The sequence below is a fragment of the Carcharodon carcharias genome, chromosome 17 (assembly GCF_017639515.1).
Source record: "Carcharodon carcharias isolate sCarCar2 chromosome 17, sCarCar2.pri, whole genome shotgun sequence".
In the NCBI taxonomy this organism is placed as follows: domain Eukaryota; kingdom Metazoa; phylum Chordata; class Chondrichthyes; order Lamniformes; family Lamnidae; genus Carcharodon; species Carcharodon carcharias.
In genome coordinates this window covers 100,064,347-100,088,374 of record NC_054483.1, presented here as the reverse complement: position 1 = coordinate 100,088,374, position 24,028 = coordinate 100,064,347, and the positions used below count along the sequence as shown (strand labels likewise).

At 45.7% G+C, this 24,028-nt stretch overlaps 2 protein-coding genes across 3 annotated transcripts in view; one reads left to right on the top strand and one right to left on the bottom strand.

Annotated features, from left to right (window-relative positions):
* pdcd11 (programmed cell death 11) overlaps positions 1–5,327 on the top strand; it is a 75,283-nt gene extending 69,956 nt beyond the window's left edge. For both annotated transcript variants that reach the window (XM_041210106.1, XM_041210105.1), the window contains exons 35-36: positions 1,008–1,173; positions 4,308–5,327. In XM_041210106.1, coding sequence (XP_041066040.1) covers positions 1,008–1,173; positions 4,308–4,479 — 338 coding nt within the window. In that variant the 3' untranslated portion in view covers positions 4,480–5,327. The remainder of the gene's footprint in view (positions 1–1,007; positions 1,174–4,307) is intronic.
* An 11,099-nt stretch (positions 5,328–16,426) lies between these two features.
* Positions 16,427–19,546, bottom strand: LOC121289688 (calcium homeostasis modulator protein 1). Its single transcript, XM_041209313.1, has 2 exons — positions 18,995–19,546; positions 16,427–16,900 (listed from the first exon to the last, which is right to left on the bottom strand). Exons 1-2 carry the CDS (start codon positions 19,544–19,546, stop codon positions 16,427–16,429), a joined length of 1,026 nt encoding a protein of 341 aa, XP_041065247.1.
* Positions 19,547–24,028: the final 4,482 nt, after the last annotated feature.

Genomic DNA, 24,028 nt, shown 5'->3' with positions numbered 1-24,028 from the left:
CCAACCTAACCAGCAATGCCCACATCCCATGAAAGAAGACATAAAAGACTAGAGGGAAACAGCAGACCCAGTGATAGGTCCAGTAATGAGCCAGGTTGGTCAGTCACACTTTACCAGAGCCCTGGCTTCAGTGACCCTGGTATCGATCTTACCACAGTTTGGCCGCTTGGATCTCTGCTTGAGTTGTCGGGAATGTCAGGAAATGATGGGATCAGATTTCAAAGTCCCATTAGCTCCATTGAGAGGCTGCCTCCTTTTGTCCCTCCTCCACATTGACAGCGTGGTCTTGTGCTGGTTATATTGCTGGACCAGGAATCCAGAGGCTTGGCCCAATGATCTAAAGAATGCGAGTTTGAGCCCAGCAGGACAGTTTGAGAATTTGAATATTTTAAAGATCTGATCTCAGTAAAAGTTACTATGAAGCTGTCGGGATTGTCATAAAAATCCAGCTGGTTCACTAGTGAAGGAAGCCTGGGTCTGTGTGTGACTCCTTTCCCGCAGCACTGTGCTTGATTCTGAATTGCCTCTGAAATGACCCCTCAGTTTTATCAAACCCAGTACCTGAAGTGAAAAGCTCATGGCTGCCCTCTCCGGGCAACTGAGGGTAAACAATAAATGCCCCCCCCCTTGCCAGCAAGGCTCGCATCCTGACAATGAGAATCCACAGATCAGAACTCGGTCCAGATAAACATCAGGCAGCAGTAACTCATCTTGGGCTGCAGAAATGTCAGGGAGAACCCAATCATCTGTGCACGGGGTCCCTGTTAACTAAAAAGGTTAACACAAGATTCCCCCCACAATCCCTCACCATATCCATTCTGCCTGCCCTGCCTGTATTATGATCTGCCTGTGACTGTTAGCGTGGGGTGTGTTCCTCTGCCACTGCAGGGTGGGGCAGCTTGGACTCCCGTCCCTGCCTCTCAGGGGAGGAACTGTCCTGCTCCAAGTCGATAAAAGGAAATGATGATTTGCTTCATGTTTTATTCACGCACTCTTCTTCATTTCAGATGTTGATATAATTGCCAAATTTGCACAGCTGGAGTTTCGACTAGGGGATACTGAGCAGGCAAAGGCCATGTTTGAGAACACACTGAGCAGTTACCCCAAACGCACAGACCTGTGGTCAGTCTACATTGACATGATGATAAAGTATGGCAACCAGGAGGAAGTCAGGTTGGTCAAACTGAGCCAAATAACATCACTGCATTTCTATAGCACCTTTTGCAACCCAGGAATCCCAAATTGCTTCACATGCAATGAAATAGTTCTGAAGTGTAGTTACCTGTTGTCATATATAAAACACAACAGCCAATTTGTGCACAGCAAGCTCCCACAAGCAATGAGATAATAATCAGATCCTTGGTTTTTAGTGATGTTGGTTGTGGGATATCCAGGACACTAAGAAGAATTCTCCTGCTGTTTAAAATAGTGAGTATGGGATCTCTTAAATCCCTGAGGGAGCAAACCAGGCCTCCATTTAATATTTCATCTGAAAGATGGAACCTCTGACAGTACAGAGCTCCCTCAGTACTGCAGCCTGCAATTTGTGCTCAGGTTTCTGGAGTGCGTCCTAAACCTACAAACCTGAACATCTTGAGCTGATTCACACACAGCAAATTGCTTCAAAGTGTAACCAAAGGGAAAACGTGCCTGCCATTCTGTACATGGCCTACATGAGATCAATGAGCTGTTTAATTTATTTTGCTAGCATTAGTTCTTGCCATTCTGTATATAATACTCTTTGTTGTGAAGCAGTGAGAGAACCCGCAAGCTGATTCACAGCCTGACAAGTCACGATATGAGCTGTGCTCCATAAAATATTGATAAAGCCTCCTGGCCCAGAGTTTCCCCCCTGTTTGTCCTTCCAACATCCTCTGTACTTTTTGACAATAAATGTCAACCTAGCCAGCAATGCCCACATCCCATGAAAGAAGACATAAAAGACTAGGAGGAAATGGCAGACCCAGCGATGGGTCCAGTAATGAGCCAGGTTGGTCAGTCACACTTTACCAGAGCCCTGGCTTCAGAGATCCTCAGGGAATAAGAGGGTTAATCTCATATGAAAGTTTTGGGGGAAGAATTTAGGATCTCCCACAAGTCATAGGATGAGGGGAAAGGGTCACCCACACCCGCAGGTCACGGTATCTCACTTGGTGTCTCTGGAATTCCAAGCTGGAGTTGCAGTCAGTCTGAACCCTGTACCGCCTGACTCCAAGTCAGGAATGGCTATCACTGGAGCCACAGCACTAAAGAGAGAGAGGAGATGAATATTGGCTGGGACACTGCGTGATTTCTCTACTCTTCAGTCTGTGCAATGAGATCCTTCCTGCTCAGCTGAATGTTTGTATCGTGCCTGTAAGAGCTGTGATAATGGTGCTTCTGCCTCCAGCTGTAGGCATGTTAAAGGCAAAGATTTCCCACTGTGGGAAGGGCAGTGCACAAATTGCTTTGAGTTGTCTCTCTGCAGCCTAACGTAGCTAAGAATGACTGCAGTCCATTTAAAGACACTTGAAGCTTTCTTAGATTATGGGTTAATTTCTTTTAGGAACATAGGATCAGGAGTAGGCCGTTCTGCCCCTTGAGCCTGCTCTGCCATTTAACTAGATCATGGCTGATCTTCTGTCTCAACGTCATCTTCCCACACTATCCCTGTATCCCCTGATGTCATTGGTATCTAGCAATCTATCGGCCTCTGCTTTGAACATACTCAATGACTGAGCCTCCACAGGCCTCTGGTGGAGAATTCCAAAGGTTCACCACCCCAGAGTGAAGAAATTCCTCCTCATCTAGTCCTAAATGACCTGCCCTTTACCCTGAGACTGTGTTCCCTGGTTCTAGATCCCCCACAACCAGGGGAAACATCCTTCCTGCATCTGCCCTGTTGAGCCCTGTCACAATCTTGAATGAGATCACCTCTCATTCTTCTAAACTCTAGAGAATTCAGGCCCATCCCAGGGATTAGTCTGGTGAACCTTTGTTGCACTCCCTCTATGACCAGTATATCCTTCCTTAGATAAGGGGATCAAAACAGCACACAATACTCCAGGTGAGGTTTCACCAAGGCTCTGTACAACTGCAGCAAGAATCCCTTATTCCTGTACTCAAATCTCCTTGCAGTAAAGGCTAACATACCATTTGCCTTCCTAATTACTTTTTGCACCTGAACAAGAACACCTTTGACATCAACACTTCCCAATCTCTCCCCATGTGAGAAATACTCTGCATTTCTGTTTTTCCTACCAAAGTGGATAACTTCACTTCTTCGCCATTATATTCCATCTGTCATGTTCTTGCCCACTCGCTTAGCCTGTCTAAATCTTACTGAAGCCTCTTTGCATCCTCCTCACAACTCACATTCCACCAAGTTATGTCATAAGCAAACTTGGAAATATTACATTTGGCCCCCCACATCTAAATCATTGATATAGATTGTGAATATTTGGGGGCCCAAGCACTGAGCCTTGCGGAACCCCACAAATCACAACACGGCAATCTGAGAATGATTCATTATTTCCTAATGTTTTCTGTCCCTTTTGCAGCCCTTCTCACGCCAGAAGATACGTAAACCCTCCTGGTGCCAAACACAAGGTCAGGGAGAGGCCAGACTGCTTTCAATCCTAGCAGCTGTGTAAATATTCAGTCCTTTTTACAGGAGGCCTACAACCTATGACCTGAAGGTCATGTATAAACCCAACTGAGCCCAGCCCAACTTCTGAAATCCAGCATCCGCAGCTTCTTAAGGGACGGAGTTCCAGATTTCCATTCTCCTTTGTGTGAAAATGTACTTCCTGATTTCAATCCTAAATGGCCTGGCTCTGATTTTAAGATTATTCCCTCTTGTTCTAGATTCCCCACTAGAAGATAGTTGTTTTTTTTCTCTCTCTCTCGCTCTCTCTCTCTTTCTCTCCTCCTGCTCTCTCTCTGTACCCTTTTGAATCCGTTTATTACTTTGCTCACGTTGATTCAGTTATTAAACTGACAGGCATTAAATATCAATGTAGAGTGGGACTGAAGTCGCAAACACACCAGAATGGGTAAGGGTGGAGTCTTCCCTTCCCTGAAGGACATTAATGCTCCAGTTGGGTTCTCAATGTCAGTCTGACAGCCGGTCATTTTATCTGGTGCCAGCCCTTTGGTACACCAAATATTCAATTTGCCCATGGTGGGATTTGAACTCTCTATGTCACAGTTGCTAGTCTGATGCAATAATCACTAGAGTACCAGAATCTGAAATCAGTAAATTATTCAGAATGTGGATTTGTAGATAACAGGTTTCATGACAGCTTGATAACCTCTCTCCTCTCTAGACACCTCTTTGAAAGAGTCGTACACCTGAAGCTAGCCCCAAAGAAGATGAAATTCTTCTTCAAGCGGTACCTCGAGTATGAGAAGAGACATGGGAATGAGGAGAGCGTACAGGCCGTGAAGGAGAAAGCACTGGAATATGTCGAGTCCAAGAGCTCACTGGTGGACAGCTAACCAGACCCATGGCTGCACTTTGTATGTCAGACTTCTCAATGCTGCACTGATGGTGAAGATATATGTGTTTGAGGAGGAGCAGGGGCAAAACCTCTGGACAATCCACTAATAATTTAATGCCCAAAGCTTCTCCAAATCTTCATCAGCAGTTTGTCTTTCAAATCAGTGTAAAACTGGTAATTGGGAATCTGATACCTGTTACCATCTCAGACTCTGGCACTTCCCTTTCCCTCTCCCTCCCCGTACTTGCTAGAAGATAGCTGGTGTAGCGAGGCAAAGACCCAGAGTACTGTCTATAGCTAATGGTCAAGTGCCACCTTGACCTTGCAACAACAGCACCCGCACCTCGTTTAGACTGATGCCTAAACAAGAACACTCCTGGTTGTCTCTGCCCAATTGGCAATGAGCATTATTCACTCAAATAAATGCTAGCATGGTACCAAACTTTTAGTCCTGGTCTGGAAATCAGTTCTCGTTTTGCTAATGTTGTAAGTAGTGCTGAGGTGTTGCCGCAGTCAACACATCTCCCCACTGCCTTTCTCCCCCTCTCGGCCCATTATTGATAACAAGCTCTGTCTCTGGGTCTATAACATTGCAGCATAAAATCCAGGATGCAGCACATGACTGCAGATCTATGGGTGAACTGAGCAGAGTCTGCAAGTATCTCAGCCTGTTCAGTCTCACCTTCACTAAAATAGATCCATGAGAAGAATGCAACTTTTGAATTGAAAGGAGCTCAAGTTGAGAAGGTCCAAGGTACTTGTGGAGGGTTGGACCTATTTGTGTTGGGAATGGGACTCGAGCTGTGATGTTTCCGAAGTGTAATAAAAGCCTGTATTTTCTGGTAATGGATGTTTGTGCTGCTGCAATAGCTTCAGGACTGACCTCTCCTGTTGATTAATTGTACAATGCCAGAGTGTTTTCTGATTTCGGATGTTCTGACTGTGCCTCAATGCCAGAAGACCCCAGCCAGTCTGTCTCTGGTGTAAGTCACTCCCTCCTGTCCTTTTACCAATTATCTTAAATCTGAGAGCCTCTGCTTACCAACGCCCCTGCCTCTTGAAACAGAGTAAATGAGGAGAAGCTATCAAAACCCTTCATGAATTTGAACAGCTCTATCAAATTTCCAATTATTGATGTACTCTGTCAGCCCATCTACTCTGAGATGAGCTTTCATAAGTTACTGAAGTTTTCATCCCAAACCCATCAGAATTCAGATCCTAATCCTAGTGTCTATCCCAATCCTTGAGGGTTGCTCTGGTTTGTATCACTCCATCTGTCAGCTTAGCTCAGTGATAGGCCCTGCCTCTCTTGACCCCCCCCTGCCTATCTGACCCCTGCCCCACTATCTGTGGGCATCACAGTGGGACATGTGTGTCAAAGCGTCTTGGACACGTTATTACGCTAAAGGTGCTATATAAATGCTAGCTGTTGTAATGCAGCAAGGAACCAACCAGAGATGGGTGACCTTTAAAAGTCACAGAGTGACGTGTGAATTGGTGCAGGATTAATAATCCAGAGAACGTGAGTTAAATCTCATAAGGGCACTTTGACAATGCAAATTATTTTTTAAGTCTAGAAATAAAAAAGCTCGTCTCAGTAAAAGTGACGGTGAAACTGTCCGATTGTCATAATACCCCAACTCGTTCATCAGTGTCATTTGGAAAAAAATTATAGACTGCAAGGCCTTGCAAATGGTCTCATCATGCTAGGATTAATCAAATATCAATCAGGATCATAGTCTGCATCTCCTGTACAGAGTGGACATGACATGAGAACAAGATTGACGTTAACTGTGATCCCTTCTGTGGTCAAATGGGTGACTGGCAGCTACTGATTTTTTAAAGCAGAGAAGCCTGAGGGGGAGGTCTGATTTGAGGTATACAAAATTATGAGGGGCATAGACAGGGTAGATAGGAAGAAACTTTTCCCCTTAGCAGAGGTGTCAATAACCAAGGGCATCGATTTAAAGTAAGGGGCAGGAGGTTTAGATGGGATTTTAGGCAAGTTTTTCACCCAGAGGCTGGGAGGTATCTGGATCTGGAGGTGGGAACCCTCCCAACATTTAAGGAATATTTAGATGAACATTTGAAACACCGTAGCATACAGGGCTACGGGCCGGGTGCTAGAAAATGAAATTAGAGTAGATAGGGGCTTGGTGACCGGAATGAACACAATGGGCTGAAGGGCCTCTTTCCGTGCTGTAAAACTCTTATGACTCTATGATTCAGTTCAGATGTAGATTGTGGGAGGTACCACTGGTTTAGCAGTCCTCAGCAGTGCTCGTTTCAGGGCCTGAGAAACAAACTTGCTAAATTCCACACTGACCCCCACCCCACCCCATAACCAGTCCCCTTTCCCCTGTTCCCCCACTACCTTCCCCCACCCTCCACTACCATTCCCCCCACCCCTGGGCTGCAGCTCCAGGGAATGTGGGCTCTCATGGCCTGTGTCAAACACCTCTCACAGGTGGTTAGCTGTATTCAGGGGTTTGTGAACCAACATGAAGAGATTTCAGAATGATTGAGGCTCAAGTTACACCAGCAGAAATCAAATAGCTGAGGCTGCATTTGAAAAATAAATATGCAACTCTATGTACTGTCATATATATCATCAGTGATATATCCTGATCTCATATATATATTTACCAGTAATGTGTGTGTTTTAATGTACCTCACCAGTCTTATAATGCAGTGATAAATAGTTATATAATGCAGTGATATAATACTGACAGTGTTACATATAATGTATACTGTCACTAAATTCATGTAAAGGCAAGTAGATGTGTTGGACCAGCAGCATACAATGGGAAGTGAGTTATTATTGAGGAGTCCACTCTCAGGTTCAGTGCCCATTGCTAGGATGATAATTATCTCCCTACTCCTGACTGTACCAATTCCAGTGCTCCCTATACACAGAAACTAGGAACAGGAGTAGGTCATTCAGCCCTTTGAGCCTGCTCCTCCATTCAATATGATCACGGCTGAGCCTCTATCTCAACACCATATTCCTGCTTTCTCTCCATACCCCTTGATGCCCCTAATATCCAAAAAATTATCAAGTTCTTTCTTGAATGTACTCAGTGACCCAGCCTTCTGTGGTAGAGAATTCCACGGGTTGATCATCCTCTAAGTAAAGAAATTTTTCTTCATCTCAGTCCTAAATGGCCTGCCCCTTATCCTGAGACTGTGGCCCCTGGTTCTAGACTCCCAACCAGGGGAAACATCCTCCCTGCATCCAGTCTGTCTGGCCCCGTTAGAATTTTAGACATTTCAATCAGAACCCCTCATTCTTCTAAAATGTAGTGAATACAGGCCCAGTCGAACCAATCTCTCCTCACGTGACAGTCCTGCCTTTCCTGGTATCAGCCTAGTGAACCTTCACTGCAGTCCCTCTATGGCAAGTATATCCTTTCTTAGGTAAGGTGACGAAAACTGCACACAATACCTCCACGTGTGGTCTCACCAAGGCCTTGTATAACTGCAGGAAGACATCCCTACTTCTGAACTCAAGCCCTCTTGGAATGAAGGCCAACATACCATTTACCTTCCTAATTGCTTGCTGCACCCGCCTGTTTACTTTCATTGTCTGGTGTACAAAGACACCCAGATCCCTTTGTACATCCACATTTCCCAATATATCACAATTTAAGTAATACTCTGCCTTTCTGTTTTTCACACAGAAGCGTATAACTTAATATTTATCCATGTTATACTGCATCTGCCATGTGTTTGCCCCCACACACAACTTGTCTAAATCGCCCTGAAGCCTCCTTGCACCCTCCTCACAACCCCGCCCAGTTTTGTGTCGTCAGCAAACTTGGAAATATTGCATTTGGTTTCCACATCCAAGTCATTTATATATATCGTGAATAGCTGGGGCGCAAGCACTGATCCCTGCGGTACACCACTGGTCACCGACTGCCATCTGGAAAAGGACCCATTTATTCCCACGCTCTGTTTCTGGTCTGTCAACCAATTCTCAATCCATGCCAGTATATTACCCCCGATCCCATGTGCTTTAATTTTGCCCACTAGCCTCATATGTGGGACCTTATCAAAAACCTTCTTGAAATCCAAATACACCACATCCACTGGTTCTCCCTTATCTATTTTACTAGGTACATCCTCAAAATATTCCAGTAGATTAGTTAAACATGATTTCCCTTTCATAAATCCATGCTGCCTTTGTCTAATCCTGTCAATGCTTTCCAAGTGTTCTGTTACCATGTCTTTTATAATAGACTCTAGCATTTTCCCCATGACTGATGTTAGGCTAACTGGTCTGTAATTCTGTTTGTTCTCTCCCTAGTTTTTTAAATAGTGGGGTTACATTTGCCACCCTTTAATCTGTAGGAACTGCTCCAGAGTCTATAGAATTTTGGAAGATGACCACCAATGCATCCAATATTTCCAGGGCCACTTCCTTTAGTACTCTGGGGTATAGATTATCAGACCCAGGGATTTTTCAGCCTTTGACCCCATTAATTTCTCTAGCACCATTTCTTTTTACTAATACTGATTTTCTCCAATTCCTCCCTCTCACTAGACCCTTGATTCCCTAACATTTCTTGGAAATTATTTGTGTCCTCTTTTGTGAAGATAGAACTAAAATATGTGTTCAGTTCTTCAGCCATTTCTTTGTTCCCCATTATAATTTCCCCCATTTCTGACTAAGTGATCTACATTTGCCTTTGCTAATCTTTTTCTCTTCACATATTTATAGAAGCTTTTACAGTCACTGTTTATGTTCCCTGCAAGATTACTCTCGTACTCCATTTTCCCCTTCTTAATCAATCTTTTTGTCCACTTTTGCTGAATTCTAAACTGCTCTCAATCTTCAGGCTTGCTGCTTTTTCTGGCAATTTTATATATCTCCTCTTTGGATCTAATACTATCCCTAATTGCTTTTGTAATCCATGGTTGAGCCATCTTTCCTGTTTTGTTTAGCGCCAGACAGGAATGAATAATTGTTGTAATTCATGCATACATCCCTTAAATATTAGCCATTGCCTATCCACTGTCAACCCTTTTAGTAAGGGCCCCCAATCCATCATTGCCAACTTGCTCCTCATACCCTCGTAGTTCCCTTTATTTAGATTCAGGATCCTAGTTTTGGATTCAACTTTTTCGCTCTCCATCTTAATGAACAATTCTATCATTTTATGGTCGTTCTTTCCCAAGAGACCCCACAAAAGATTGTTAATTAATCCTTTCTCTTTACACAATACCTAGTCTAGGATGGCCTGCTCTCTAGTTGGTTCCTCAACTTATTGGTCTAAAAAACCATCACGTACACCCTCCAGGAAACTCTCCTCCACAGTATTATTGCTAGTTTGGTTTATCCAATCTATATGTAGATTAAAGTCACCCATGATTATTGTTGTATCCTTATTGCATGTGTCTCTAATTTCCTGTTTAATGCCTTCCTTACATCTCTGTTACTGTTTGGGGGCCTATAGACAACCCCCACCAATGTTTTCTTCCCCTTAGTGTTTTTTATCTCCACCCAACCAGATTGCACATCATGATTTTCTGAGCCAATATCCTTCCTCACTTTTGCATTGATTTCCTCCTTTACTAACAGTGATACTTCACCTCCTTTCCCTATTTGTATGTCCTTCCTAAATATTGAATACCCCTGGATGTTCAGTTCCCATCCTTGGTCTCCCTGCAGCCATGTCTCCATAATTGCAACTATATCATAACCGTTTGTCTATTTGCACTGTTAATTCATCTACCTTATTGTGAATGCTCCATACATTAAGATACAATGCCTTTAGACTTGTCTTTTTAACCTTGTTAGTCATCTTGTTTTGCACTATGACCCCATTTGTTTCTTGCCCTTGTCTTTTCTGCCTTCCATGTTTCCTTCTTACTTTTCTGTCTTTTGTTTCTATCCCTGTTTCCCCCTCCTCTGTCCCCCTGCCATTTTAGTTTAAACCCTCCCCGACAGCATTAGCATTAAGGACATTGGTCCTGGTCCTGCCCAGATGCAACCTGTCCTGTTTGTACTGGTCCCACCTTCCCCAGGACTGGTCCCAATGTCCCAGGAATCTGAACCCCTCCCCGCTACACCATTTCTCCAGCCACGTATTCATCCGATACATCCTGTTATTTCTACTCTCGCTAGCACGTGGCACTGGTAGTAATCCTGAGATTACTATCTTTGAGGTCCTACATTTTAATTTACGTCCTAACTCCTATATTCAGCTTGTAGGACCTCGTCCTTTTTTTTTAACCTGTGTCATTTGTACTAATATGTACCACAACCAGTGGCCCTCCCCCTTCAGAATGCCCTACAGCCTCTCCAAGACATCCTTGGCTCTGGCACCAGGGAGGCAATATACCACCTTGGAGTCTCTCTTGCAGCTGCAGAAACACCTGTTTATTTCCCTTCCTATTGAGTCCCCTATCACAATAGCCCTGACACTGCTTCTTTCCTTCTTGTGCAGCAAGAGCCACCCGTGGAGCCATGGACTTGGCTCCTGTTCCTTTCCCGAGAAGTTGTCTCCCCAAACAGTATCCAAAACAGTATACCTGTTAGAGAGGGGGATGGCCACAGGGGACTCCTGCACTACCTGCCTTCCTCTATTCTGCCTGATGGTCTCCCATCCCCTTTCTGCCTGTTCAGTCTTTACCTGCGGTGAGACCGCCTCACTGAACATGCTGTCCATGACAATCGCAGCATCGCAGATGTTCCACAGTGAATCCACCTGCGGCTCCAGCTCTGAAATGCAGTTAGCCAATAGCTGCAGCTGAACACACATCCTGCACACATGGTTGTCAGGGACACTGGAAGTATCCATGACTTCCCACATAGCGCAGGAGGAGCATATCACAGGTGTGAGCACTGCTGCCATCACTTCCCTTTAGATTAAGCTTGTTAGTTACTCCCTTTAAAGAATACTCACTACACTAGGGGCCTTATTCCACTCTAAACACTCCGACTACAGTCCAAAGTCCTCACCTTATTTTGTTTAAATTAATGGACGGCAGCAGTTTAATTAGTAGAAAAAGTAGAAGCAGAAGTACTCACCTGACCCTACTTAGCAATCAGCTGCCTCCCCTGCATCGCGTCACTTTTTGAATCGTGATGTCACTTCAAACTCCACCACCTGAAGGCCCTGAGGGTATGTCCTCCTCTCCAGTCTCAGCCTCTGTTTCTCGCACCCTTTTATACCACTATCGCTGGCCTCTCCTTTCCAGTCTAAAACTCACCTTCTTCCCTAACAGCAACTTTTAGTTAATTGCTAAGTTAAAGAAAGACTAGACTTTAGATATAATTTAACTCTTAAACTCCTTCAGTCACCAATCTCCAACTGAAGCTCTCTACGGCTGCCAAACACAGCACTCCAGTGCAGACAGAAATACTCGGTGTACTGAGGAGCCTAGGTGGATCGTAGGGGTGTAGGTTTCATCCGCCCCATGTGAGGAGAGAGTTCAGATGGGAGACAACAGGTGCAAAGACAGCAACATGCAAGAAATCAGCAGGGTTAACAGTCAGCACTGGGCAGGCGCAGAGTGGGTGATTGGGAGCTGGTGGGACCATGGGATATGATATATTGCGATTGCCTTGGTATCAGAGCTGTGATTCCTGGCAAAACTCTCATTCTAAAAAAAATCCAGTCGATCGCAGGGCATTGGTTTGTTTTTTTATTCTTATTGGGGTGTGGACGTTGCTGGCTAGACCAGCATTTGTTACCCATCCCTAATTGCCCTTGAGGAGATGGTGGTGAGCTACCTTGAACCGCTGCAGTCCATGTGGTGTAGGTACACCCACAGTGCTGTTAGGGAGACAGTTCATGGATTTTGACCCAGTGACAGTGAAGGAACAGCGATATATTTCCAAGTCAGAATGGTGAGTGACTTGGAGGGGAACTTCCAGGTGGTTGTGCTCCCATCTATCTACTGCCCTTGTCCTTCTAGATGGTAGTGGTCGTGGGTTTGGAAGATGCTGCCTAAGGAGCCTTGGTGAGTTTCTGTAGTGCATCTTGTTGATGGTACACACTGCTAATACCATGCGTTGGTAGTGGAGGGAGTGAATGTAGATGTGGTGCCAATCAAATGGGCTGCTTTGCCCTGGATGGTGTCAAGCTTCTTGAGTGTTGTTGGAGCTGCGCTCATTCAGGCAAGTGGAGAGTATTCCATCACACACCTGACTTGTGCTTTGTAGATGGTGGACAAGCTTTTGGGAGTCAGGAGATGAGTTACTCACCACAGGATTCCTAGCCTCTGACCTGCTCTTATAGTCACAGTATTTATATAGCTAGTCCAGTTCAGTTTCTGGTCAGTGGCGATCCCCAGGATGTTGATAGTGGGGGATTCAGTGATGTTTATTCCATTGAATGTCATGGGCCGATGGTTAGATTCTCGTCGAAGATGGTTAATGCCTGGCATTTGTGTGGCATGATTGTTCCTTACCATTTGTCAGCCCAAGCCTGGATATTGTCCAGGTTTTGCTGTATTTGGACATGGACTGCTTCAGTATTGAGGAGTCGTGAATGGTGCTGAACATTGTGCAATCATCAGTGAACATCCCCACTTCTGACCTTATGATGGAAGGAAGGTCATTGATGAAGCAGCTGAAGATGTTTGGGCCAAGGACACTACCCTGAGGAACTCCTGAAGTGATGTCCTGGAAGTGAGATGATTGCCCTCCAACAACCACAACCTTCCTATGTATGACTCCAACCAGTGGAGAGGTTCCCTGCTGATTCCCATTGACTTCAGTTTTGCAGTTTTCTATGCTCCCCTTTTTGTGAAGGTTGTGACTCTCACTAGTCCCACAAACACTTGACCCCCCCACCCCCTGCCTTGCTACAGCTATCTCAAACTGTCAGTGTGTGTCAGGACTAGTGTCCTTTTTGATCAATGGAATTTTTTACAGCCAGGCTTCATCCTACACTCACCTGATATCTTTATTTTTATGGCCCCTTGTTTGAGGTGCCCAGGCCATAAATACAAGATATTCACCAATAAATCCAATTGAGAATTTAGGAGAAATAACATTACCCAGAGAATGGAAAGAATGTGGGACACACTATCACAGAGAGTATTTGAGGTGACTAACAAATGGAATTAAAGGGAATCTAAAAAAAACACACACAGAAAGAAGGGAATCAAAATATATGCTGCAAGGGTGAGATGAGCTAAGGTCGGAAAAGGCTTGTGTGGAGCATAAACACCAGCAAGTACCACATGGCCTGTTACTGTGCTGTGTGTTCTTTATAGTTCAATGCAACTGCATGTCAAAGGCTGATGCTGGGCAGCAATCGAGTGTGGGCTCTGACTGCTTTTCTCACTAGATCCAGGGGATTGTGTTCATCATTCAGTGACTGGGAATGGGAGTTCACCACGGAGCCTGGGCAGAACCTAATGAAAAGTAAGGTCTGTCTTTGGGTGCAGTGTCCCTGTAACTGAATGGATTGGAAGCTTCCTAAGTGGGTATTGATTTAGCACAATGATCCAATCAGGGACTCGGAACTGAGCAGAAACCCATTGCCATGATTCAGAGTCTGAGAAACCCATGTAGGATTGTGTGTCTCGGACACAGTGGACCCTTCCATCCCACTCCCACTCTCTGCACAGTGACTCCTCACTTACCTAACTCTCAATGCCTCAAGCATACTCGGTTAACTCAGGAGCCACCCAACACAGAGCGCTGGTGACTTCCCAAACTGAACCACTAGGGCAGTGGGTATCAGGATAACTTGCAGTTGACTGGAAAGAACTCCTGTGACTACTGTATACCTCCAGCTCCCTGAGTGAGGTGGAGTGGTCAAACCTTCCTGCCCTGGGGATATGAGAAATCACTCGATTCTGATCTTTCAGTCCTGTCAGCTTGGAACCAACTCAGCTCAGACATGACCCACTTTCTTGACCTTCAGAAATCAGGTCCAATGTAAATAATCAGATAGACATCTTTATTCAGGTCAGCTGATCTTGTTTATTGGGACATTTCCACAATATAAGAATTTGAACATCTCCTTCTCATACAGGATACAGGAGGATAGCTAATGTCACAACTGCAAACATTCACAACCTGTGGTTAATCTCAACCCACATCTTCCTATTTTTCTTACCATGTTCCTTCTTCAGACAAAGGAACTATACAATAATTCTCTCACCCCAGAGCATCCTAAAGTGTTTCACCACCCAAGGAATAATCTTTGAACTGCGATCACTGTGATGTGTAAAAGCTAATTTGTGCACAGCAAGATTCCACAACCAGCCAGAGACAAATGACAAGCTGGTTTGTTTTTGTTTGAGGTATGTTTATTGACTGGGAAAAACGCACTAGCCCTTCTTCCAGTTGTACAATGAAATCTTCTACATTCACCTGAGAGGGCAGGCAGGACATCGGTTTACTATCTCACTGGAAAGACATCACCTCTGACAGTGCAGCACTCCCTCAGTACTGTTGCTCAAATCCTGTTGTGGGTCTTGAACTCATGACTCAAGTTCTAATTTGGTGATGACAGTGCTACTTACTGAACCAACTCTGATTTATGGACAGTGAATTGTGGGGCGCATGTGCTTGAATTTTGCTCTCCAAGAAGCTGCATTGGCTCTTGATATCATAATTGACCCCTTAAAGATATACCATCCTTTGGGTGAAATAGTTCTATCTGATTTGTCGTCTTGGTATCCTTGGTTTTAAATTGTTTTTGACATATCCTTAATGCAAATATTTTATACAGAATGTCATCTGTGGAATGTAATTCACTGTTTATTGGGACATTTCCACAATGTAAGAATTTGAACATCTCCTTTCCATAGCTGTGTGCAACCTGCACTCTTACAGGATACAGGAGTATAGTTAATGTCACAACTGCAAACATCACAATCTGTGGTTAATCTCAACCCACATCTCCCTGCTTTTCTTACCATTTCTTATATTATAAACTTATGTTAACCTCTTACTCTGGGCTCTTGCTAGATTACATCAGGAGTCAGAGAGAGAGAGAGGTTCAAACAGTTTTATTCAAGAGGTTTAGTCCCTGTCGTTAACTCCCATGGGAGACTGGACCAGGCAGAGGCCAGGAACAAACAGGTCTTCAATATCATTGTGACAACATCCTCACTGAAATGGTCTTTAATATTGAGATCAGTTGAAATAGAATCGATTCTTCCTGGTAATGGATATTTCTGGTAATGAGCTCAGTTCTGTCTCCTGTTTGGGCACCTTAAGGTAAACAAGACTTAAACTCTCAGTTGTCTGAGGGTATTGCAATGGTTTTGAACTGGCACTTTGACAATGCTGAAGGTGAATCATTAAATCCATAAGAAACCCATATGGGAATGTTACCACACTCACTCTATCCCTGGCTTCAGTGTCCTGCTCCAGGTCGGCAGCAGCAGCAGCTGCTCCTCAATTCAAGGATGATGCCTACTCAGGGTCCTGGGTTTGGACCATCGATTTTCATGTGACTGAACAGGCTGATTCTCGACCTGCAGATCTTCGGGCACATGGGGCAGGATGATGCCATGAGGTAGTGGGGTTCGGAGTGTAGGATTTGCTTCCCCTTCTTTCCTGCTCTGCTCCCGCTCTGCCTCATCATTAAGATGTGACTCAAAGTGAGGTGCAGTTTGATGGACAAGTTGGTGCCATTTTGAATGATTGGTAGGAAGCTCCTCCCAGTCATTAACGTCAATGCTGCTGTGCTTCAAGGGAAGTTTCAGAGTGTCTTTGAAGCATTTTCTGTAACCTTCCCAGAACACTGACCATTTGAGAGTTCACAAAACAGGACCTGCACCAAAGGTAACATTAACCCAGCAACCTAAATATTATTACTGTAATGGAGGTTGCAGCCATATCATAACATCCTCCCTGTGCCCAAACAGAGGGCAATCCAAGCAGGCTAATGGCTGTAAAAAGGATGCCAGTCTTCACACAGTTAACACAGGCCATGACACATCTCTCACATCACAAAGCAGACAATGGGTCAGACCTTACTGTAGAAGGCAATATTCTCCCTGTGCGTTTGAGTACATTTATTGGACACTGCATAAGCACAGCCATTCTGATGAGCATCCTCTTTCACACCCATGTTGACGTTCAATGGCGGCTTACACTTGTGCCAGTTCCTCAACAATTTATTCATATTGTCGCTGTCTGTGATACCAAAGAGCTTCTCCTGCTCTTTGCCTATCTCTACGTCATGGAGCTGTGGTGGCTGGCAGCGGCTATAACCCATGACCATCTCATCCTGCATCCCCTCAAAAAACCGCTGGATGCAGACCTTGGCAAAGCTCTTGGCATGTTCAGTGCAAGTTTCCTCAAACAGTTTACGTTCGATGTCAATGTAATGAGACCAATATTTTGTTTTGAGGAAAGCAACTTGGGTGAAGCAAGGTCGCATAGCTCTCACCAGGAAAGCCAAGAAGGTCATTAGCAATATGAAGCACCAACCGAAAGCCTGTGAGGGAACAACACAAACACTCTAACTCACAACCTCAACTACAGTACACTTCATTCACAACTCAACTACAATGCAAAGTCTCATTCACAGCCTCAGCCACAGTAGAAACAATCTCATTCACAACCTGAACAACAGCACAAACGCACTCGTTTACAATGACAACTATAGAACAATCTCATTCATAACCCCAATTACTACACAATCTCATTCACAAACTCAACTACAACACAAACACTCTATCTACACTATCCCCATCAAACACTCCCAGGGCAGGTACAGCAGGGAGTTAAATACAGAGTAAAGCTCCCTCTAAACTGTCCCATCGAACACTTCCAGGACAGGTACAGCACGGGGTTAGATACAGATTAAAGCTCCCTCTACACTGTCCCCATCAAACACTCCCAAATAGGTACAGCACAGGGTTAGATACAGAGTAAAGCTCCCTCTACACTGTCCCCTTGAAACATTCCCAGGACAGGTACAGCACGGGGTTAGATACAGAGTAAAGCTCCCTCTACACTGTCCCATCAAACACTCCCAGGGCAGGTACAGCACGGGGTTAGATACAGAGTAAAGCTCCCTCTACACTGTCCCCATCAAACACTCCCAGGACAGGTACGGCACGGGGTTAGATACAGAGTAAAGCTCCCTCTACAACTGTCCCCATCAAACACTCCCAGGACGGGTACAGCAGGGAGTTCGATACAGAGTAAAGCTTCCTCTACACTGTCCTCATCAAACATTCCCAGGGCAGGTACAGCACGGGGTTAGATACAGAGTAAAGCTTCCTCTACACTGTCCTCATCAAACATTCCCAGGACAGGTACAGCACGGGGTTAGATACAGAGTAAAGCTCCCTCTACACTGTCCCCATCAAACACTCCCAGGACGGGTACAGCAGGGAGTTCGATACAGAGTAAAGCTTCCTCTACACTGTCCTCATCAAACATTCCCAGGACAGGTACAGCACGGGTTAGGTACAGAGTAAAGCTCTCTCTGCACTGTCCCCATCAAACACTCCCAAATAGGTACAGCACGGGGTTAGATACAGATTAAACCTCCCGCTACACTGTCCCAATAAAACATTCCCAGGGCAGGTACAGCACGGGGTTAGGAACAGAGTAAAGCTCCCTCTACACTGTCCCCATCAAACACCCCCAGGGCAGGTACAGCACAGGGTTAGATACAGAGTCAAGCTCCCTGTACACTGTCCCCATCAAACACTCCCAGGACAGGTACAGCACGGGGTTAGATACAGAGTAAATCTCACTCTACACTGTCCCCATCAAACACTCCCAGGACAGGTACAGCACAGGGTTAGATACAGAGTAAAGCTCCCTCTACACTATCCCCATCAAACACTCCCAGGACAGGTACAGCACAGGGTTAGATACAGAGTAAATCTCACTCTACACTGTCCCCATCAAACACTCCCAGGACAGGTACAGCACAGGGTTAGATACAGAGTAAAGCTCCCTCTACACTGTCCCCATCAAACACTCCCAGGGCAGGTACAGCATAGGGTTAGATACAGAGTAAAGGTCCCTCTACACTGTCCCCATCAAACACTCCCAGGACAGGTACAGCACGGGGTTAGATACAGAGTAAAGCTCCCTCTACACTGTCCCCATCAAACACTCCCAGGACAGGTACAGCACGGGGTTAGATACAGAGTAAAGGTCCCTCTACACTGTCCCCATCAAACACTCCCAGGACAGGTACAGCACGGGGTTAGATACAGAGTAAAGGTCCCTCTACACTGTCCCCATCAAACACTCCCAGGACAGGTACAGCATGGGGTTAGATACAGAGTAAAGCTCCCTCTACACTGTCCCCATCAAACACTCCCAGGACAGGTACAGCACAGTGTTAGATACAGAGTAAATCTCCCTCTACACTGTCCCCATCAAACACTCCCAGGACAGGTACAGCATGGGGTTAGATACAGAGTAAAGGTCCCTCTACACTGTCCCCATCAAACACTCTGTCTCTCTCACCTTCTGTCTAAAATCCTTCTCACTCTGTTTCTCTCCCGTTGCTTCCGGTCCACCACTCACCTGGGACTGACACTCACCTGGGACTGACACTCACCTGGGACAGGCACCGCAGGTACCGAGTTGCTGCCTCCCGGGACAGTCCTGCCTCTTGCTGGAAGATGTCGGGACAGGGGATGGTGGCGAGAAGCCGGCGGAGCTCGGGCTGTCCCGGGCTGGTTCGGGACAGGTTCAGCCCCAGTCTCCAGGGCTCCAGCCCCTCACTGAAAGCACAGATGAAGCATTTTCCGTCCAGCAGGGTGACGCTGACCCAGGTGACCGGGGCGATGAGGGCTCTCTGGGACATGGAGCAGAACATGTAGCGCAGAACCCCCCAGTCCTTCCCCCGGAGACCCTCCGGCCTCCTCCACTCCTCCGCCAGCACCGACACATTGTTATTTAACACAAAGCCCAAGAGGAATAAAACCACAGGAGGCACCGACATGACCCCCAGCCCATAAAAGAGGTTATACCTGGGCAAACATGGACAGTTAAAATCAAAAGCTGAATAGATCTGGGCACTGGCCAGTGCCAGAATCCCACACATTCCATTCATGAAGGATTCCTGGTTGGACTGTAGAAACTGGAAAATCATGCGGAATTTATCCATTTTCCTGCTGCACTTGTAGTTTTCCCTGCTCCAGAATATTGAGAGTCCCCTCCCCTCTCTCTTTCTCTCAATCCCGCTCTCACTCACTCTGTGTAACTCACACAGTTTCTCTGTGACTCTCTATCGCTATCTCTGTCGCTTTTTTGCTATCTCTCTGTCTGACTATCTCTCAGTTTCTCTTTTTCTCTCTCTCTCTATCCCTCTCTGCCACTGTTTCTATCTCTTTATTTCTGTCTCTCCCTCTATCCAATGCAATGCAGTCTCCTCCCATAACCACACCTTAATCGCATCAGCGGTTCTGCTCTCGGATTTTAAGGATGTGTGGGAGGCTTGCGGCAGATTCATTTCTGAGACTTCCTAAACCCCTTGTCATCAAGGCAGCATTTGACAGAGTGTGGCATCAAGGAGCCAGTCCCGCCCGATTGTTTGTCCCTCTTCCGCGGCTACGTTCGCTGCCGGATGTCCCTGGAGAAGGAGCATGCGGTGTCTGCTGGCACTCTCGAGGCCTTCCGTGCTCGGTGGGCACCACAGGGACTGGGGTGTTTTGTTGACATTTAATCACATTTTGATTTAAAGTTTGTAAGTTTCCTTTAAACTTTGTTCTTGGTTTTACAGCTGACCTGAATTAGGGGCTGTGCCTGATTTATCCCAATTTTGTTGATTTGGTTTTCATTTAAAAGATTATCAAGGAGCCAGAGCAAAACTGGAGCCAATGGGAATCAGGGGGAAAACTCTCCACTGGCTGGAGTCATACCGAGCACAAAGGAAGATGGCTGTGGTTGTTGGGGGTCAGTCATCTCCGTCTTGGGACTAAGGTTACCAACTCTGACTGAACAGATTCTGGGAGACATCAACAGAAGCGACGTTGTGGAAAGCAGGTGGCGTGGCACGCGTGGATTCTCGGGAGGCACGAGAGAGGCAAACAAACCAACTTTAATGAGGCAAATGGGACGAGGGTGAATTATAATTAAAATTTAGAGGGAAAAAAGTGCAAGGCAAACCCGGCGTCTCCATGGATTTAAGCAGGGAAAGTGAAAACTGCAGAAACTGAGGAGAACTATTTTTGAATTTCTGTGTTTGGAATAAAGTGAAGTCATCGGACTAACGCTCGCTGCTCGTGCCCAATCCCCCCCTCAATAAAATTCAATCCCCACCAATCCCATCACAGCCCACCAAAATCCCAGCCAATCAGCCTTCCTAGCCCATTTTTTTTTGGCTGAAGAGGTATGAATTTGATTGGGTGATGCTGCGCTGGATGTGATATCACGGTGTGGCAGTGCCTTGTGATGATGGGAGTTGGAGATTCTTTCCCGATGGTGATTGTGGACACCAGAATCAGTGAGGGTGCTGACCCTGTACACACAGTGTACACACAGTGTACACACTGTACACACAGTGTCACTGCCTGCATCAAACTGGTACAGACCAAACAAACAAACTCCACCTTGGCAAAGCCCACTCTGCACAACGTCAGAAAAACACAAACTTCCCCATTTCTCCCCATTCCTCACCACTTCCCCCAACTCCTAACTCACCCTCTTCCTCCTCTTCCCCCTCTTCCCCCTCATCCCCCTCTGCCCCTCATACCCCCTCTCTCCCCAGCACCTTGTGCTACTGACTGTATGTCTACTGATGTTAATCCAGCTCCTTCACTCTGTCATTCAGGGGAGAGGGGTTACTGAGTGACACTGTGAAGGGGCTGGATTAACATCAGTGTAGACACAATCAGTAACACAGGGCACTAGGGGAGAGGGATTACTGAGTGAAAGTGTGAGGGAGCTGGATTACCATCAGTCGAGATATATGCGTATCTTTGATAGACTTTACTGTTGCACACGGTTCAGTGTTGAGAATAAGCTTCACTGCAAACCTGGTGACACAATGAGAATTAACCCAATTTTCAGTGTTTGGAGGCTGAGTTCAGGTGTGTTCCCCAGTGTATGCCCTGGCCCTGATACTGGCTCTTTCTCATCTGGTGTCTCTCTGACATTCTCGCTCTCTCTCTCTCTCTCTCTCTCTCTCTCAACCCAGCTCCTTTCACCCACAAGAAAAATAAATTTGCTAAAACAAACACCTGCCATTTCAAAAAATATCCAAACGCAACATGTTTTTATTCTTTCATGGGATGTGGACATCGTTGGCTGGGCCAACATGAGATTCCCATCCCTAACTGCCTTCGAGAAAGTGGTGGTATTTAACAAAGGAAAAAAATGGGAGGAGTGCGCAAAGACAATTTGGAAAACATCTCAGGACAATAAGTATAATCGAGTTAGCATCACAGATTTCAAAAGGAGTCATGCCTGACCAACGTTACTGAATTATTTGAAGTAACAGATAGGGAAGATAAGGGTAATACAGCAGATGTAATATATTTGGATTTTCAAAAAGCCTTCGATAAGGTACCAGGTAGTAGAATCATGATTAAGGTCAGAATGTGTGGAGTTAAGGGACAAGTATCAGAGTGGAAAGCAAACTGGGTAAGAACCACAAAAAGAGAATAAGGGTTTGAGGCTGTTACTCAGATTGACCAATGGTGGGAAGTGGTGTTCCACAAGGATTGGTGCCGGAACCACTGTTGCTTACAGTTTACATAAACAATTTGGATTTCAAATCAAAGTACAGTTTTAAGATTTGTGGATGACACCAAATTGAGAAATGTAGTTAATACAGAGGAGGACTGCTAGAAAATACAGAAAGTCATTCATAAACATGCAGGATGGATGTGCAACTAGCAAATTAAATTCAAATTGATAAGTATGAGGTATATTTTGGTAGGAAGAATAAGGGATCACGTGCTTTTTGGAAAATAAGTGTCTAAATGGGATAGAGGAACAATAAAGTGTGATGATACAGATACACAACTCACTAAAAGTAGCGATGCAGGTTAATAAGCCATACAAAAAAACACAAAGCATCTGGGCTTCACTTCTAGAAGGAATGTGATTTTGAATCATTGTTGGGGCAGAACCCAAATCAGTGGGATTAAAATGGCGGTGAGAATAAAGACAACAGGAAAAACAGGGGCAACACATTATAACCCCCACCACAGCCTGTGAGTTATAAGATGAGTCTTTAAGGTGGAGAGGGCAAGGCATTTAAGGAGAGAGTTCCACAGGAGAGAATGGGATCGAGGTAAGTGAAGGCGAGACAGCCAATGGTGGAATGAGTGGAAGGGCAGAAGAAGGGATCAGAGGAGTTTGGAATGTCCTCTCTCATCCTATTTCCTGTCAGATTCTCAGGGGTACAAACCACAGGGCATTGGCCCCATAACTCAAATAGTGCTAGCTGTGCAGGGTTCAGAGAGAGTGCAGGGGTCAGAAAGTGCAGAGGTCAGAGAGGGTGCAGGGGTCAGAGAGAAAGCAAGGGTCAGAGAGGGTGCAGGGTCAGAGAGGGGTGTGGACATCAGAGATCATGCAGGGGTCAGATAGTGCAGGGGTCAGAGAGATTGCAGGGGTCAGAGAGGGGGCAGGGGTTAGAGAGGGTGCAGGGGTCAGAGAGGGGTGTGGGCATCAGAGAGAGTGCAAGGGTCAGAGAAGGTGCTGGCTTAGAGAGGGTGCAGGGGTCAGAGAGGAGTGAAGGCGTCAGAGAGAGTTTTCTTAAATTCATTCATGGGATGTGGGCTTCGCTGGCTGGGCCAGCATTTATTACCCATCACTAGTCGCCCTTGAGAAGGTGGTGAAGGAACGGTGATATATTTCCAAGTCAGAATGGTGAGTGACTTGGAGGGGAACTTCCAGGTGGTGGTGTTCCCATCTATCTGCTGCCCTTGACCTTCTAGATGATAGTGGTCATGAATTTGGAAGGTGCTGTTGAAGGAGCCTTGGTGAATTCCTGCAGTGCATCTTATAGATGGTACACACTGCTGCTACTGTGCGTCGGTAGTGGAGGGAGTGAATGTTTGTGGATGTGATGCCAATCAAGTGGGCTGCTTTGTCTTGGATGGTGTCAAGCTTCTTGAGTGTTGTGGGAGCTGCACTCATCCAGGCCAGTGGGGAGTATTCCATCACACTCCTGACTTGTGCCTTGTAGATGGTGGACAGGCTTTGGGGAGTCAAAAGGTGAGTTACTCGTTGCACTATTTCTAGACTCTGACCTGCTCTTGTATCACAATATTTATATGGCTAGTCCAGTTCAGTTTCTGGTCAATGGTAACCACCAGGATGTTGATAGTGGGGTATTCAGTGATGGTAATGCCATTGAATGTCAAGGGGTGATGGTTAGATTCTCTCTTGTTGGAGATGGTCATTGTCTGACACTTGTGTGGCGTGAATGTTACTTGCCACTTGTCAGCCCAAGCCTGGATATTATCCAGGCCTTGCTGCATTTGGACATGGACTGCTTCAGTATCTGAGGAGTTGTGAATGGTGCTGAATATTGTGCAATCATCAGCGAACATCCCTATTTCTGACCTTATGTTGGAAGGAAGGTCCTTGATGAAGCTGAAGATGGTTGGGCCGAGAACACTACCCCGAGGAACTCCTG